Source organism: Myotis davidii, unplaced genomic scaffold, assembly GCF_000327345.1.
Source record: "Myotis davidii unplaced genomic scaffold, ASM32734v1 scaffold44, whole genome shotgun sequence".
Taxonomy (NCBI): domain Eukaryota; kingdom Metazoa; phylum Chordata; class Mammalia; order Chiroptera; family Vespertilionidae; genus Myotis; species Myotis davidii.
In genome coordinates this window covers 16,936,704-16,954,143 of record NW_006299705.1, presented here as the reverse complement: position 1 = coordinate 16,954,143, position 17,440 = coordinate 16,936,704, and the positions used below count along the sequence as shown (strand labels likewise).

General features: G+C 40.5%; 1 protein-coding gene across 1 annotated transcript in view; it reads left to right on the top strand.

Annotated features, from left to right (window-relative positions):
* Positions 1-86: 86 nt before the first annotated feature.
* Positions 87-17,440, top strand: part of ELL2 (elongation factor RNA for polymerase II 2) — an 83,317-nt gene continuing 65,963 nt past the window's right edge. Inside the window, exons 1-2 of the mRNA XM_006775548.2 lie at positions 87-449; positions 8,285-8,317. Of these exons, the coding sequence (XP_006775611.2) occupies positions 87-449; positions 8,285-8,317 (396 nt within the window). The remainder of the gene's footprint in view (positions 450-8,284; positions 8,318-17,440) is intronic.

Below are 17,440 nucleotides of genomic sequence, written 5' to 3'. Positions count from 1 at the left end.
TACCGAGGACCCGCGGGCACAAGCCGTCTGCGTTTGGGGGTAACAGGCACCGTAGACCCGCAGAGACGGACCTAGGCGGCCCGCTTATGGAGCTGGGGCACACCTTGTACTCGCAGGGACTTGGGGATATAGGCGCTTCGTGTACGGCGGGACACACCGTGTACTCGCAGAGATGGGGGCACAGGCACTCCGTATATGGGGGGGGGCACGTTTCGCGTACTCGGAAAGGCTGGGACACAGGCGCTCCGCGTACGAGTGAGGAGGGGGGACACATTCGTTCCCCGCACTCCCAGGGACTTGGGGACAAGGCGCTTTGGGTTCCCGAGACGCACGAACACCGCGATCCAGGGAGCTACACACCCAGCGCTCTCCCAGGAGCTAGGCACCGGTTACAGGGGCAGATTGGTGGAGGCTCCTCGTACCAGAAAGATGTCCCGCATCTCCGGGAGGTGGGAGGAAGGGGGGAAGGGGGCTCAAGGACGTAGAGACATGGAACGAGGTTAAGGGTGGGGGGAGGATATACTGCATCCAGTGTCTTACCCCGCACCGCGTTCCGTACACAACTCGAGTACAGCGAAGGCTCTTGTAGACACACACACGCTGCAATTAGAGTACAAACCTCACGTTTAAAAAAAAAAAGTGAGGGACAGAGAAGAGACACTGCAATCTCGGTGCATGGAGAAGCCGTTTATGGACATGTGTGGATGAGGGAGACCGGAGTGGACACATCGCCTAAGGGGAGGTATCTACCATATGTGGACGGGTAATATTTACTCCAAGAGGAGAGCCAGTTGGAGAGAGAGATAACTCACAGAGCAGCCTAACAAATAGCTCAGTCCATATCAAGGAAACACGCTCTAATTAACTGATGTCATAAAACAGGCACAGAGGGACACTCAGATGCAGACTCAGTTATTCAGATAAAAGTGGAAATTTAACATCTGTTGAGCTCCCACTAGTGCCAGGCACTTTAAATGCATACAAGGAAGACAGAGGTAGAGAGCCACAGGAGGTGTGACCCTGGTTCACGGGGACATGTGAACCTGAGCCAAGGGAGACACATTCAGGGAGGCCCCCTACATAAACATGCACACAGCGGGAGGTATTCGATTGTGCACTGCTTGGGGAGTGAGTACATGAACTCACAGGACAGTGTAGGTGTAAACATCAGGAGAGAGAGCGGTGAGCATGGTCTCAGAAGGGCACTCACAGAATTGAGTGGACACATGGATGTTCACATCAGGGCACATATGTTACCCTCCAGAGAGGCATATAACGAGAAACACTCAGACTTGAGAGGGGAGGGAGGAGTGCGTGCAGAGGGACAAAGTTACCTTTACCATGAAATCCCAGGGAAACTGTCTCATGTATGGCTGAGAGGGCAGTGTACACCCAGCAATAGGAATGCAACGAGAGACAAGAAATACAATACTGCATGTGTTAGTTAGACAGGTGCACCTGCAGGGAAGAGACCAGCACCAGCATGGAGTGTGGAGGCCCATATGGGGGAAGCCAGATAGACAGGCTGTGGGACAGAGGCAGACAGGAGAGAGAAACTCAGCCCTGCCAGATGGAGATAAGCTTGCCTGTTCCAAGGGGAGGACGTGAAAAGGAATGACAGTGGGAAGAAGGTAGGTCAGGGGATGTAAAGAGAAAAACACAAAGGCGGGAGACAAAGCCAGCAGGAAGAGGCTAACCTCCAGTCAGAAACAGATCCAGGGAGCAAAGAAAGACTGACACACAGGGTGGAGAGGCATCTTTGGGGAGAGTTGATCAACTTTGGGAGAACAACAGGTAAACTGTACAGTCGATTACAGCAAGATTGACAGACATTATACACTTGGCAAGGAGGAGGCGCATGAGGAGGCCCATGGGGGAAAGGGATGGAAAGTGAGGTGACTGACAGGCCCTCAATGCTCACTGATATGTATGACCACTGAGGCCCAGGAAGGGGGTGAGAATGTTAATTCTTAATGGTTGAAAAGTAGGAAGAGACTGGAGAAAAAGAAATGAGGGACCCTTCAGGTGACTGTCACCCTGTTGGTACTATTATTGCAGGGTCCTCTGGCACATTCAAATAGTTGCCAGCATTAGGCTTCAGGCTGAGCTTTTATCAGCCAGTAGAAGGATACTTATTTGGTATTTTACACCTTCCACACTTATCAGAAGTAGGGCTCTTGACTTTAAATTGTAACTGCCGTTTGGAAATATGTTGGCATGTGTTAGGTAATTGGGAAGAAGTTTCTGGTGGTCAAGCCTATTCTCTCTGGGGGGAAAAATGACTTTAATTTCTTACATAAATAAAACTGCCCCTATTATTCCTGTGTTTGGAAAGGTGCATAATGCTTGACAAGTGGCTTTGGCCTTTACAAGATTATTACTATTACTCCTCCTCTTCTAATGACTTTCTAGGAGCCAGAAATTTCAACATGTTAATTTCCTAAATTAAGCATCAGAGAGTTATTTTTATCCAGATTATTTTTGTCCATTGGATTTTGTATTCTAAATTAATCCACTGACTTAAGGTTTCAGGGAGGTAAATTCAGGAATTTTAGGAAACTGATTTAGACAAAATACAGTAGTTCTTTAGATATAATTGAGCAAGTACATGAAATTATTAAGGTTCATGAAAACATAATCTTTAATTGGAAACAAAACAAACCTAATTGACCTTCATTATTTAAGTTTTCTATTTTTAGACAAGAAATGAAGAATGCTAACTTGGGAACCTTTTTAAGTAGGGATTGGGGTGGGGGAGAGAGACATTATGGGTGCAGGAATGGTAGTTACAGTTGGAGTAAATATCCCTAAAAGTTGTTTTTCCACTCAGTTTGAATACAGAAATAGGTTCAAATTGATTTTTATATAAAAAATGTGCAATGAACATTATTTTCATAGTTTGAAGAATAAATTTAGACATACTGATATTGATGTGAATCTATTGCAAAAGTACTTTCTTTTTTTACTATAGATTATTTTGGATGAGGGAACAAGTTGCTATAAAAAATAAAATCACAAATTATAACTTTATAGTTATCCTAAATTGATGTCTGTGATTGTGTGGTCTATATAAGTTCTACATTTTTTAAATGAGCATATATTACTGAAATTACATATTTCTCCAAAATGTATCCTAAAACTATATTTACAATTAAAACCTAAAATTCTAAAATATATCTTAGCTAATTTTTTTCAGTAATGTAGCTGGCTTTATTTTGACATTTGAATAACTTATTGGTAGTAATATAAATCTTATCAAAATAGTCTAAGAAGATTCTGTCATCATTGAGCCTGTCAATTTTTTTTTAATGTTTACCTAAAGCTTCAAATGTGGTGGTAAAATAATATAATGTTTATCCAGCTATTACATAAAAAGTCTTGCATAGATGCATTTGAGGATGGGGCTTGACCTTCCTTCTCTATGTCTGAATATCAGAAAGTAAATGCTTTTAAGAAGCATTCTGTTAACACATTCTCTTGTCAACTCTATTGGTTTAGTTTTCCTGCCTTGATTAGTGTCTTTTAGGAAAATAATTGTGTTTTGAAAGTTTGTACAAATATACTTACATTTAATTTTTGCACGAGGAATTCAATCTCTCTCAGTTGCCAGATACTATTATTTACTATCAAAGCATGAAGTCTTATTTAAACCTCCATAGTAATGTCCTTCATAGTTCCTCCCTTTAATGTGTTACTTGATCTATTAAAATCACTGATCTCACAGGTCATGGGGGGTAGGTGATTTCCTCTCCTTACCCTTTCATTCTAACAGGATAACTTTACAGCATTTAATTAATTGTGGTTTAAGGCAGAGAAAAGACTCATACCTTATTTTTCCCTTAACTCTTCCTTTTTTCGCTTGTCCTCAATTGTGTGTGTATATGTGTGTTGTGTGTTCAATAATCTACCTTATAAATACTACAGAAGACCCTGTTCTCCCAAAGGCACCATTCTAGCATCCAGACCTGCCAGCACAGAGCTGCCACTGCCATCTGACATGTAATTAAGTAAAACAATGAGGCTTGCATTAGCACATTCCTTTGTTGCACTTTTTAAATGTAGCCAGGTTTAATTTAAATAAGTTAATCTTACTGACTTTTAACTTAGACCTATCTTCAAGCTGAACTTGATCTTAAAATGCTTTTTATCAGTTAAAGTCAAGTTTGTGCCCCATGTTGCAGTATGATTGAAAAGTTTATTCAAATGATCAGGTGCTCAGGGCAAAGGAGAGGCCTCCTCCCAGTGAAAAGCAGTGGCCAAATTGACTAAAAAGATAGACGGGGGATCTTGGCGCCAGAGTTAGGAGGAGAAAGAAAGAACATATGTGAAGGATTGGAACATGTTCAAGAAAAGAATTTAAAAGGAAAGGGGCGTAGAATTCTTGGAATGATTTACAGAAAAGCTTACTGAAGGACAGTCACCAGATCTGCCTTTCCATTTGCCTCATTTGCACTGTGGAAGTTGTGCTCAGAGCACGTATTAGGTAATTTGTGATAAAGCCAGCAAAGGGAGGAAAATGAGAATTTCAGCTAAACCAATGCTGGGTCATTTTTAACAATTTGCAGACCACAGTGAAGCTCATACCTGGCACCAGAGTTTAATCACACTTATTTGCCAGTTTGGGCCAAATATATTTGGAGTACTTGAGAAGATGTCCCTAAAATGTGCTTTTTTGTGCATTTATGCATATAAGATGAGCTAAGTTTTAAAATAAAGAAAACAACATGTATATAACCCCACATTTGTCCTGCATACCTTTAACTCCATATGACATTTCTCATGACTTAAGCAAAAATCTAGGAAAATGGGTCTGGAATAGAATACAATAATTTAATGGCCATGTCTCCATAGCCAAATAGAAGCTGAAATCGATGCATGCATAACTCAGGTTAAATTTACCAGGAAGAATTGCTCTGGGTTTTTTTTTTCTTTTCTTTTCCTCCCTCTCTCCCTTCTAGTTTATTTACCTATCTATAAATATACTTGCACAATTATATCTAAATTAATTAGGATATGCTCCTTAAAAGATTAATGAATCAAATTACCACCTTGAATAGGTCTCTACAGTCAGAGCTTTTGGCTACTAGTTTCATAGAGCTAGATTGTTAGACAAATGCCATAGTTTTTTTCTTTTGGGGGGATCCTGTATGTTATTGATCTACAGATCATGCTGGGGTCTTAAAGGATTTTAGCGAGATTTGAGCAGGCAAAGACTAGATGGTGGACCACATTTCCAACAAAGGGAATGGCACAAGCATGGAAAGGACAGCAGTAGAAAAGCTATAACAGGCTTCGAGAATTGTAAGGAAGACCCTGTTCCACTTAATCTGGAGGGGAGGAGGAAAATGTAATTGGATTTAAAGAGGAAAGGCAGATTGGAGCAGGTTAGATTTTATTTTGTCAAGACTGGTGAGGCTGAGTAGAAATTTAAGGTGATTTGAGCTATGCTTTCAGATTATTCTGGCCTCAGTGTACATGGTGAATATGAGGTAAATCTGGAAGGAAATAGACAAGTTATAAACAAGTATGTGGTTCAGACCAGAGATAATTTTGTTGTAAAGTAGATGCTTGTGATAAATAGAATCTATAGAATTTAACAACAGGTTTTAAAGGAATAGGGTTGAATTGAGATTTCTAGCCATCAGCACTAGCAGGAGTAGGAACCCTTAGTAGAAAAAGGAAAATCAGAAGCAGTTGGGAGAGTAGGGTGGGGTTGGAGATAAAAAGATGACGTGTACCATGTTAATGAGCATTCACTCTGTCTTTTGTTTGGTGATTAAGAGACTTAGGTTTGATTAGATGTTTTATATTTGAGAAGTGTATTTCGGGGTTTGAGGCTAATCTAGAACAATATTATATTGTTTACATATTTCATATAAACTTACATTTGGATGGAAATTTGAGGGAAAATTGGAATTATTATGTGGAAGAAATTTATGGTTTTAAGCAGGAATTTTTAAAGTGTTGTTTGTATTTTTATGGACTTCCTTTATTCAATAACCTTCTCTATAAATTGCACTTAAAACCATCATAGAACACAGATAATCTGAAAGGAAAATTTGATTTTAACATGAAGATGAGACCTGTAGTTTCTGTCCCTGCAGATTATTGAAATGTTAAGTAACTCTCTATAATACACCTGGATGTACATTTCAAGCATCATTTTGAAATGATTTCTAAAGGTTTTGAAAGGGTCAATGTTTTCACTATTTCTACATTAATTCCATTTCTGTTTTAGTGTTTTAATTATCTTCTTTCTTTTTTGATTGACAGTTTCATTGTGAAAAACAAAACAAAAGATCATCATGAGTACATAATGCTTTTGTCATATATACACATTGTCATGGTCTAGTTATGGGTGCTCGATTCATGGTCCATGAGATAATCTTGGCTAGAAGACTTTTTCACTGAACAGTGAGCTTGTTCAAGGGTGAAGCCAGGCTTGTCCTTTCTAATAAGATTCACTAAGATACATTAGAATCTAAATATGCTTCCCTTAGAATAACATTTACTTAGTATCATTGCTTTTGTTTTCAATTATTGGAAACCCTTTTGCCTCAGAACCGGAAAACATACCCATGTAATAAAAACTCAGGTGAGTATTTTAAGATGTTTTTTCTTTAATAAAAGATTAAGAGGTAGGAGTCAGAATTATAACTACCAAATATTCATTGATTCATTTAGCAAACATTTATTAATCTTCTGACATGTGCCAGGCATAGAACTAGGCACTGGAGATGTAAAGATTAATGTTATGGGCAGTCCCTGCCATCAAGAAAGTACAGACATATGGGGAAAAAATTCAATAAACTCTTTATTCAAGAGGGACATATATAAAGAGAATAATTATGTTTGAGAATGTGCCTGAGAAGCAGTGTCTGCTTCTTCACTTCCCATCCTCTCCTCAGCCCACTCCAGTTGGGCTGTCTCCACCACACTCCTGAGACTGCAACTGACTAGATCCCTTGTTACCAACCAAGTCCGATGTCATCTTTCTGTGCCTGTCTTACCCACTCTCAGCAGCATTGCATCCTGTTGTCCAACCCCTCCAGTTAGAAATTATTCTGATTTTCCTCCTGCCTCCTAGCCCAATCTTTCTCACTCTGTTCTGCTGACTAGCCTCTGCTTCACTGGCCCCTGAATCCTAGAGGTTCCAGCTCCCTTCTCTTTATTCACTCTCCGTAAGTGAGCTCATCTAGCCCTATGAATTTAAATGCATTTATGTTAATGATTTCCAAATATTATCTCTAACTGTGATCTCCCGCCAACTCCAAGCATTTACTTCCAACACCTCACCTCCTTATTAGAGTTTAGTAGGTATCCCAGACTTAGCAGATCCAAACACAATTCTTGATTTTACTCCTCAAACTTACATTTTCCTGAGTGTTCGCATTTTTGTAAGTGGGATTAACTAGTAGTCCTTCATGTGTCTCTTTTTTAACTGATCCATCCGCAAGTCCTGTCAGTCTTCAGTCATCTAAAATCTAACTCCATCATCCCCATCACCAAGCAAATGAAGAACAGCTTCTTAGCCTAATATACGGCCCCTTATATTCAGGCTCCTGCCTTCTCAGACACAGCTCTCATTAAGTTCCTCAGAGCACATGTACTCCGGTTCTAACCAATTATAACAATGTTGTGTTGTATTTCTGCCCTTTTTCAGTGTGCTCTATCAGAAATGTCTTTCCCCCAAACTAGCCCACACTCACATCTGGCTGTTGTCTGCTTGGAAAATTCCTACTCATCTTTCAGATCTCACTCCCCACAATGATTTGACTGCCCCTTTCTTTTCTCATGACACTAAATCACTTCATTGTATTTGCTTGCTTACATATCTGCCTCTTCCTTACCCAATTAAACTTTTTAATTTGTGATTGCACACCATCTGACAGCTTGCCTGGCACATAGTATATATACTTGATAAATGTTTCTGGAATCTATATAATAAAGAGCCAGGGTCGTAAGGACCGAAAGCTCGACCATACAAGAAGTCAGTGCTGGGTTGGCGTGGTAACCCAGCACTGATTGGGGCACTGAGGGCACCCAACCAAGCACTGACTGCCTAGGGGGCTGCGGATCAGTTCCAGAGAGAGGCCTGCCGAGAGGAGCAGTGTCTGATCCATAGCCTCTGTGGCAGCTGTTGATCAGAACTTGCCTCTCTTTCTCTCCCAGCCTGGCCAACAGCCCTGCCTCCATTTCTCTCCAGGCCTCCACAGGGCTGCTGATCAGCCCCACCTTTCTGATCAGGCCCCGTTGATAAGCCCAGAGTCACTGACTGGCATAGAGACTGACCAACCAGAACCAAATCTGGGTGAATGTAAGTAGCCAATGGCTGCCTGGGAGGCAAAGCTTTTGACACTGACTGGCATAGAAACTGACCAGTTCAGAACCAAATCTAGGTCAACTGTGAGGAGCCAATGGCTGCTTAGGAGGCGAAACTTTTGATGCTGACTGGCATAGAAACTGACCAATCAGAACCAAATTGGCCGGCAGAGGAGGGCAGTTGGGGGCAAGATCAGGCCTGCAGGGGAGGGCAGTTGGAAGCGAGATCAGGCTGGCAGGAGGGGGCAGTTAGGTGTGATCAGGCAGGCAGAGGCAGTTAGGGGCAATCAGGCAGGTAGGCAGGTGAGTGGTTAGGAGCCAGCGGTCCCAGATTGTGAGAGGGGTGTCTGGCCGCTGGTTTAGGCCCACAGGGATTGGGCCTAAACTGGCAGTCGGACATCCCCCGAGGGGTCCCCGATTGGAGTGGGTGCAGTCACAACCATTCAACTGGCTGCGCCCGCACAGGAGCTGGTGGGCAGGGACAGGGGCGGGGACTTGCACCACCGGAACATGAGGCTGCTGTCGGGGGTGGCCCCCCTTGCAGAGGTGTGCACAGGCCCACCGCACCGCCCGGCCTGGAGGGGGGGGGTGTCAGGACGGACCCTGTGGCACCCCATTGGAGGCACGCGCAAGCCTGCTGCGCTGCCGGGCCCAGAGTGGGAGCATCAGGATAGGGGCAGCCCTGGCACCACCCTGGAGGGGGCCATTAGGAGGGGGATGGGGCCTTGGCAGAGAGCTCTCAGCACTCCTATACTGGGGTCTGAAGGCGCGGAGAGGAAGGGAGAGCAGATGGGCAGTTAGGGGGTTTAGGCCAGGTGGGGAGAGCAGATAGGCAGTTAGGGGGATCAGGCCAGGAGGGGAGTACAGATAGGCAGTTAGGGGGATCAGGCCAGGAGTGGAGAGCAGTTAGGGCCATCAGGCCGGCAGGGGGGCAGTTAGGGGCATCTGGCAGGCAGGCAGGTGAGTGCTTAAGAGCCAATGGTTCTGGATTGTGAGAGGGATCCCACATTGGAGAGGGTACAGGCCAGGCTGAGGGACCCCTCTCCCCCGTGCATGAATTTTGTGCACCGGGCATCTAGTATAGGATAAAGCCCACATTAAGCTCTCTTTTGGAAAAAAAGTGATAGGATGTTATACTTAAAGTATTATTGGTTAAAGGCTGGTTCACAGTAATTAACTTTTTAGCTGGTTCAGGTTAGATTTTTGCCTTCTATGTTCCTTTAAGAGCTATTTGAAATAGGAAGATTTAAGACAACAGTAACGCTTGTAAAAATTTGGCCTGCATCAGTGACAGTTTGCCAGAAGCAGGATTGTGTTAACTATATTAAGTTTTTGACCTCTTCTCACTACTGTTTTGGTAAGCCTTTTTATATTTCACTCTTTTCAATGCTATGATGGCCAGAAAAAGTTTGGATTGACTCACAAAGCAAAATACTAGATTTTGTGGAGCTTAATGACTCTTTTTTGGAGGGTGGGTATCTAATAAAAGATTGGGGGTACAGAAGGAGACAGCCTTTATTAAGGCAGCTTTGGATTATCTCTAAATTTCACATTCATGCTATCATTCTAAACATATTACCAGGCCCTAGCTGGTTTGGTTCAGTGCATAGAGCGTTGGACTGTGGACTGAAGGGTCCCAGGTTCGATTCCAGTCAAGGACACATATCCGGGTTGCGGGCTCAATCTCCAGGAGGGGACGTGCAGGAGGCAGCCGATCAATGATTCTCATCATTGATGTTTCTATCTCCCTCTCCCTTCCTCTTTGAAATCAATAAAAATATATTTTCAAAAAACACCATATTACCAGTTTCTGACAAGAGCTGAGTATATTTGATTTCTTCATGATCAACAGTCTGATTTTCTGGGCTGTTTCCTGCTTTAGCTCCAATTTTCTTTCTCTTCTCTCCCTACCTAGATTTATTATTTTTTTTTTGTTACAGCCGTTAAAATATAATAATTGTATAGCTTTTGCTTTCTTTATCATGAGATATTTTAAAAAACAGAATAAAATAACTTTTTAAAGTAATAAGTCATAAATACAAGTTATTAAAATGGTATAGTGCCTCTTTTAGGAATGAAATATAGTCTATCTTATACAAATTGTATACCAGGGAAATAAATACTTTTTGCTGTTTACTTACACAGGTGAAAACAAATGCAGGTGTCTGATATTTTCCTTAAGCTGTAGTGCAAAACCAAAACTAGTGATCCTCTCAAAGGCTCTCAGTTCTTATTTGTTATTAATATCCACCTTTCAGATGTTTCACTTTTTATTTTTATTTTTTTAAATATATTTAGAGAGGAAGAGAGGGGGGGAGAAGGATAGAAACATCAGTGATGAGAGAGAATCATTGATGGGCTGCCACCTCTCTGCCCTTTATGGAGATGGAACCTGCAACCCAGGCATGTGCCCTGACCGGGAATCTAACTGAGACCTTCTGGTTCATAGGTTGATACTCAACTGCTGAGCTACCCTGGGCGGGTAGATGTTTCACATTTTATATAACTGCTAGTGGGCCAGTGCACGAATTCATGCACACTGAAAGGAAATTAATGAGAAGAAATATTTTAATATCTCTATTCGCCGATTCTCTATAATAGAGGTTTCAACCAAATTCACGATCAACAATGACAGATCGAAACACATGCATGCAATTGGTGCCAATGAGAGCTTTATAGGTATCGCACATGTGCGAGTCAACGTAGCCTTTTATATATATAAAATTGAAGAGAAAATAGGATTTCACCAAGTCTCCTATCTACCTACTCCAGGACTTCTGTGAGGATCAAATGAGATGAGGCACAGGAAAACGCTTCACAGACATTTAGTTAAAGTGTGAAATGTTTATACCTGGCTATTAAGCAAGTCATGTTCGTAGGCTGAAGAAACTGCAAGGAGGCTAGTCACGAGGGAGAGGAAACCAGGCCTTGCTACATGATGTCATTACCTGGCGCTCACAGCCACCGTTTCTGGGCTGGACTGGGCTGTGGACCACATTTTGTGCCATGGGGTCTCAACAGCATTAGCTGCGATTTGGTGATATGTCGCTCCGGGGTGATGGTGGGGCCTGTGTCTCACTTTGTGGAAGCCGAGTGTTGCTTTGTGGGCGCCAGGTCCACGTTGCCGTTTCTTTGTAAAAGGCCAGTGCACATCACACCAGCTCCTGAATTGAGCACTCGCCTCCTGGTGGTCAGTGCACATCATAGCAACCGGTCAGATGGACACTTAGCATATTAGCATTTTATATATAGAGATATTAACTATTTTAAGGAGGGGCAAGAGAGGCTAGCTGTATATAGTATGGGTGGAACACAGTTTTTAAGGTGAAACAGGCCAGGGTTTGAATCTCAGATAATTTATTAGCTATGTAACTTTAGGTAATTCATAAGATATACACAGATATACACAAGAAGTGGAAATAATAGTATCTACCCCATAAGAGTGTTCTGAGAATTCCCAGAAGTGTTAATAAAAAATGATTGTAGTGCCTGACACATTTTAAGCACTCAATAAATAGTGACTAGGTAGCTATAATTGTTTCTTAAAACAACCCCACTTAAAGCACTCACCATTTATAGAGTGTTCTGGTTTTGGTAAAGTTCCAAAACTATTTTTGACTTTGGAATTTTTTTTAGCACTGTCTTTAAGATAACTTATAAGGCAGCTTAAGTATTCAGGTAAATATTCGGTATTTACTAGTAATAGATGCTGGTTTGTTGATTTTAAATAATTTAAGAATTCTTAAGTCGTTCAAGAATAATTCAAAAGTTAACTGAGTTAAAGTTCCATGATGGGTTCTGAAGGGAAGTGGAAGGTATTTTAACCTTAGGGAATAAAGTTAGAAAAAAAATCTCTATAATGGTTTTCTTAGAGAAATCACGCTTTCTTAGACCAAGAATACCATTTCTTATGTTTGTATATTCACAAAAACATGGTGGTTGATAGAGTAAAAGTAACCATAGATTTAATTTGTCTACATGCATAAGTAATATATAAACAAACAAGAGATGGTTATAACAACTTTTATAGGGTAACTTTCTTTTGTTCAACTCCAAAGAAACCTGAGCTTTGCTCCTTCTCTTTCACGCTAAAAGAATTGTCAGAAATTAATATTACTCAGTAAAATTAAGATTACTTAGCAAATTACATATTACTTTTATAGTCCCGATATATTTGAGGAATAGTCCCTGAAAATAAGTGGACATAGAACAATTTTTTGTTGCAGTAGAATTGGCATGTAATGGCACATGTCAAGAGTATAATCAAACTTTTGAGCATTTTAGCATTGCCTACACCAATCATGTCAAACTTGTGGCCCATGGGCCACATGTGGCCCACAATGAATATTTTTGCGGCCCAGCCAATATAAAGGTATGTAAGAAATGGCTTAACAAAAATTTCGTAACTTAATTTTTTTTTCGTAACTTAATTTTTACAGTATTCTGTTATACATAATTATTAATAATGAACTATAACGATCACTAATGACTGGTTACTATGATCGTGTTGCATTGATTTCCCTTACCCGCCTTACGCGCAAGCGAATCATTTCTCTCCACTAATACTAGCAGCAAATATTTTAGCAGCCAAGCCATTAGTCTTGGACTGACTTGTCTGGTGTGTGCAACAAGAAATATTTTTGCTTTCAGAGAACAAGAAAAATAGGTTTATTTGCATTACACTTATTAATTTGTGCAGTTATTCAGTGTCTGGTAGGCTAATGTTCAAGAAAAAATAATTTTTATTAAAATGTTCTATTATTTTATGTGAATGATTACTCATTTATTTCAGCCCTTTGTATTCAGCATGTCTCTATCGAAATAAACCTATGTTTCTATGAAAATTGAAGCTTTTGTTTTTTTGCAGCCCACATAAACTTAAACCTTGTTTATTTGGCCCATGTTAGCCTTTGGACTAAGAACTTAACAGACCTTTTGATTGCAAAACATCACCTTTATCAGGTTATTGAAGCATTTGTCAAAAGGAGTTTCCCTAGCCAGTTCCAGTTTGCATTGTTTCTTGTCTGGATGAAGATACCTGATCACAATTTTACTTAGATTATAAATTGACTACTATTCAGTTAAACCCCAGAGTACTTGATTTTTAAAAGAGCTGTTTGGTGTCACTATTTAATTGAAGCTAAAAAATCAAAAGTTGAAGCCCTATTGAAATTTATTTGTAATGAGAATGTACTTAGTGAGTTAAACATTATTTTAAAACATGCCATATTTGGCCACCTATATTTACATGATCACTTAAAAATGTACAGTGAATTCAGGTTATGTTTGTGCAGTTAGGCTTAAAAACATTTAGATTAAAAATTAACTGCTTGAATCATTTGCTTTTTGACTCTTAGAACTTATTCCTGGTAGCTATCCCATTAATACACTGGTCAGATGCATAAGTGACATAGAGTTCTAGCTGCCTTTTGCATTTTTTAAAATCTAAAATTGGGGTTAAAGTCAATAAAACATTTGAGATTCTCTTATGTATTTTTCTTTTCTAGGTTGTCAGATATCTTAAGAGAGTTTTTTTAGTAACAGTAATCTTAGTTTTCCAGTTTGGATAAGCACACAACTATTTTTATTTTTTCATAAATGAAAAATGCTAGCACAAATATTTATTATACATGGTCCTTATAGCAAAAAAAAAAAAAAAAACCCCTATTATTTGTATTATTTTTTTTAATCCTCACTGGAGGGAATTTTTTCTCATTAATTTTTAGAGACAGTGTGGAAGAGAGGGAGGAGGGTAGAAGAGGGGGGGAGAGAAAGAGAGAGAGAGAGAGAGAGAGAAACAGAGAGAGAGAAACAGAGAGAGAGAAACAGAGAAACATCCACGTGAGAGACGCATCAATTTGTTGTCTCCCCCATGCACCCTGATCAGAGCCAGGGATTGAACTGAAACCGAGGTATGTGTCCTTGACTGGGAATTGAACCAGAGGCCCTTCAATCCTTTGGCCAATCCTCTAACCATTGAGCCAAACTGGCCAGGACCAAAACCTATTTTTTAATAAGAAACTGAACTTTGGAAATTGTAGTGGTTTTATGAAATTCATTTTCTTTGGGAACAAAATGCCAGAATAACTGAATGAGCATACGGCTTTTAAATACTCAGCACTATGAGATAACTGGCTATAGAGGCAAGAAAAAGAAAGGGATTTGGGTGGCTGGATTTGAGGTCCAGCTCTGCTAATCATTAGTTTGATGATCCTAAGCAACACACTTTACCTGCTGGGGACTCATTTATCTCCTCCTCTGAAATGGGGAATAATGATACCTTCTTACTACCCAGATTTGGTTTTAGAGGGCTCATTTGAGACAATGGGTACAAAAATGCTCTGTGCGTTAACAAAACTATATAAACAGAACTATCATTTTTGTTGAGGAATCAGCAATACAAATAGAACAATAAGCATATCAGGAGGTTAGGTTCTAAATTTAGTGATAAGGCAAAAAAAACAAAACTGGATAAAGTAAAAATTACTCTTAAAAGTTTCTAAATTGATGTAAAGCATAGTTGTATTGTTTTGTCGATACAACCCTGAATAATAATCTGTAAGGTATACAAGTATATAGTGTGTACCACATATTTAAAGAGAACATGGCCAAATAATTTTATATTATTTTTTTAGCTGAGCATAATGCAGAATGAATACTTGTAAGCTAAATATGTGTTAGATTCCTCTCTTTCATTATAACTAGGAGTAAGACAATCTATGAAAAAATATATCCCCAACGTAGTAGAATCGTAAGCACAGGCATCTGGAAAAAACAACAGCTAACAGGAGTTAATTCAAAGTGGGTATAGGTCAGAATTAGCAAAATGGTGGCAGCAGTGTTATGGTTTTTTTGGCCAGAAAAAAATTTAACTTTTGAAAATCTGAATCCACTCTAGGTTGGGCATTTATTCTTCAGGTGTTCACTCATTGCTTTACACCCTGTCTCACATTTACCTGCCTTATGTTATTAAACACATTAAATCTTCCATTCCTGATGTATCCAAAGGAAGGCCTAGGTGAGGAAATTAATCTTAAACTTAAATGTTAAGTGAGCGATTAACATGGATTGGCAAAATGTGTTTGGGAAGGTATGCCAGGTTGAAGGAACAGGAAGAAGGTAGAATAATAGAAAAGAAAATGTTCACAAAACAAACAGACAAAAAGTTAGCATGGCTGAACCACAGTTCAGAGGAAGTGTAGTATGAAATTGGTTGATCCTGTAGATGGCGGCAGGTCTGTTTTCCATGTGGAGGAGTTTGCTTTGCCTTGATGGAACCCATTGCAGGCTGTGACACATGCTGAGAGTGGTGTCTGAGAGAGCTTCTGCTAGCTATTTGAATTTGGAAGGAATTGAAAGTAGGGAGGAAGGCCTTTATCTAGATCAGCAGTTCTCAACCTGTGGGTCGCGACCATTGGAAAACACATATAGCATATCAGATATTTATATTACAATTCATAACAGTAGCAAAATTACAGTTATGAAGTAGCAACAAAAATAATTTTATGGTTGGGGGTCACCACAACATGAGGAACTGTATTAAAGGGTCGCGGCATTAAGAAGGTTGAGAACCACTGATCTAGATCAAGGGTAGGAAACGTCCGGCTCCTTGAAATTATTTGGTCTGGTCCTACCTAGGCATTAGGGGTGAGTTAATTAAATATTTGGCCAAATATAGCAGGCTAATTTTTAAGTTGATAATTTTGCATGGCCTGCAAATGATATTATAAATATCCAAATGGCCCTTGACAGAAAAAAGGTTCGCCACCCCTGATCTAGGTACTTGGTGATAGGGGCTTGAAACAGACAGAGGCTTCCAAAGGTGAGACTAAGCTTAATTTGAGGAAGTTTGGAGCTCACTGGCCAGTGATGATGATTAGGACCTTTCGAGCCACCTTCACTTCATTTTTCTTTGGTGCCTGATAGTCAAGCTTTTAGCACATTTTATCTTTCTTCCATCGGAATGCTTGTTCCAGATGAAGTAATACTAACTTAGGCCTTTCTCACCAGAGTATCTCCAAATAAAGAATCCCCTGGAGCTAATCCTTTATCCTAGCCCCAATCCGTCCATCTCCATCTTTCTTACACATGACTGAAGGGGCTACTTTCCCTGAAACACTTCTTTCAGCAACTCCCTCTCTTGTTCCAAAACTTAGATGAGTCTCCAATTAGTTGTCAGGTCTAAGGCCCTGCCTAAGAGGGTAATGGGAAGGATTAGGGTGGGGTTATTTCACAGGGTGATAAATCTTTTGAAGTCCCAGAGGTCTGAAATTTAAATTACTGATTGTCCTATTTATTCTGTAGTGGATAGAAGCAAAACTGAAGACAAATTTTCAACCCAAGGAAAGATTAGACAGTTATTTCCAGGTCCAATTCTTACCCTTTGTATAGTGTTTCAAGTATGAAAGAACTCTACACAGAGAGACATTTGTCCTTTGCCCACATAGTATTCATTCCTGTCTCCTTGCTTTTCTGTTCAGGCAGAGCACTTCTCCCTGGAGTTAGTATTTTCTAAATTACTACCCAAGATCCACCCTTTCCACAAGATCTTTGGCTTTTATAGTATATCTTATAACCAATAATCTTCTTCCCTTTTTGAGAGTCCTTACTACACCTCCTGGTAGTACTTAGCCTAGTATTTAATCATTCTCTAATATTCCCTAACTAAAATGTGAACTGTCTGTCATGAAGGAATAGGCCCCCACACTCTTGAATCTCCCATAGCAGATGTGTGTGGAACACCAGGTAGTAGAAGAAACGCAGCATGACAAAATAGGAAGATTGAGTCCTGAGTTCTGGTCCCAGCTTAGTTAGTAATGGGACACATTGCCTAAGGGGGATGGGCATCCTATCAAATAAAAAGGAAATATGCAAATTGACCATCACTCCAATACACAAGATGGCCACCCCCATATGGACACAAAATGGCCACCCCCATGTGAACACAAGATGGCCGGCAGGGGAGAGCAGTTGTGGGTGATCAGGCCAGCAGGGGAGGACAGTTGGGAGAGACCAGTCCTGAAAGAGATGGCAGTTAGGGGTGACCGGGCCGGCAGAGGAGGACAGTTGGGGGTGACCAGGCCTGCAGGGGAGGGCAGTGGGAGGGACAAGGCTTGCA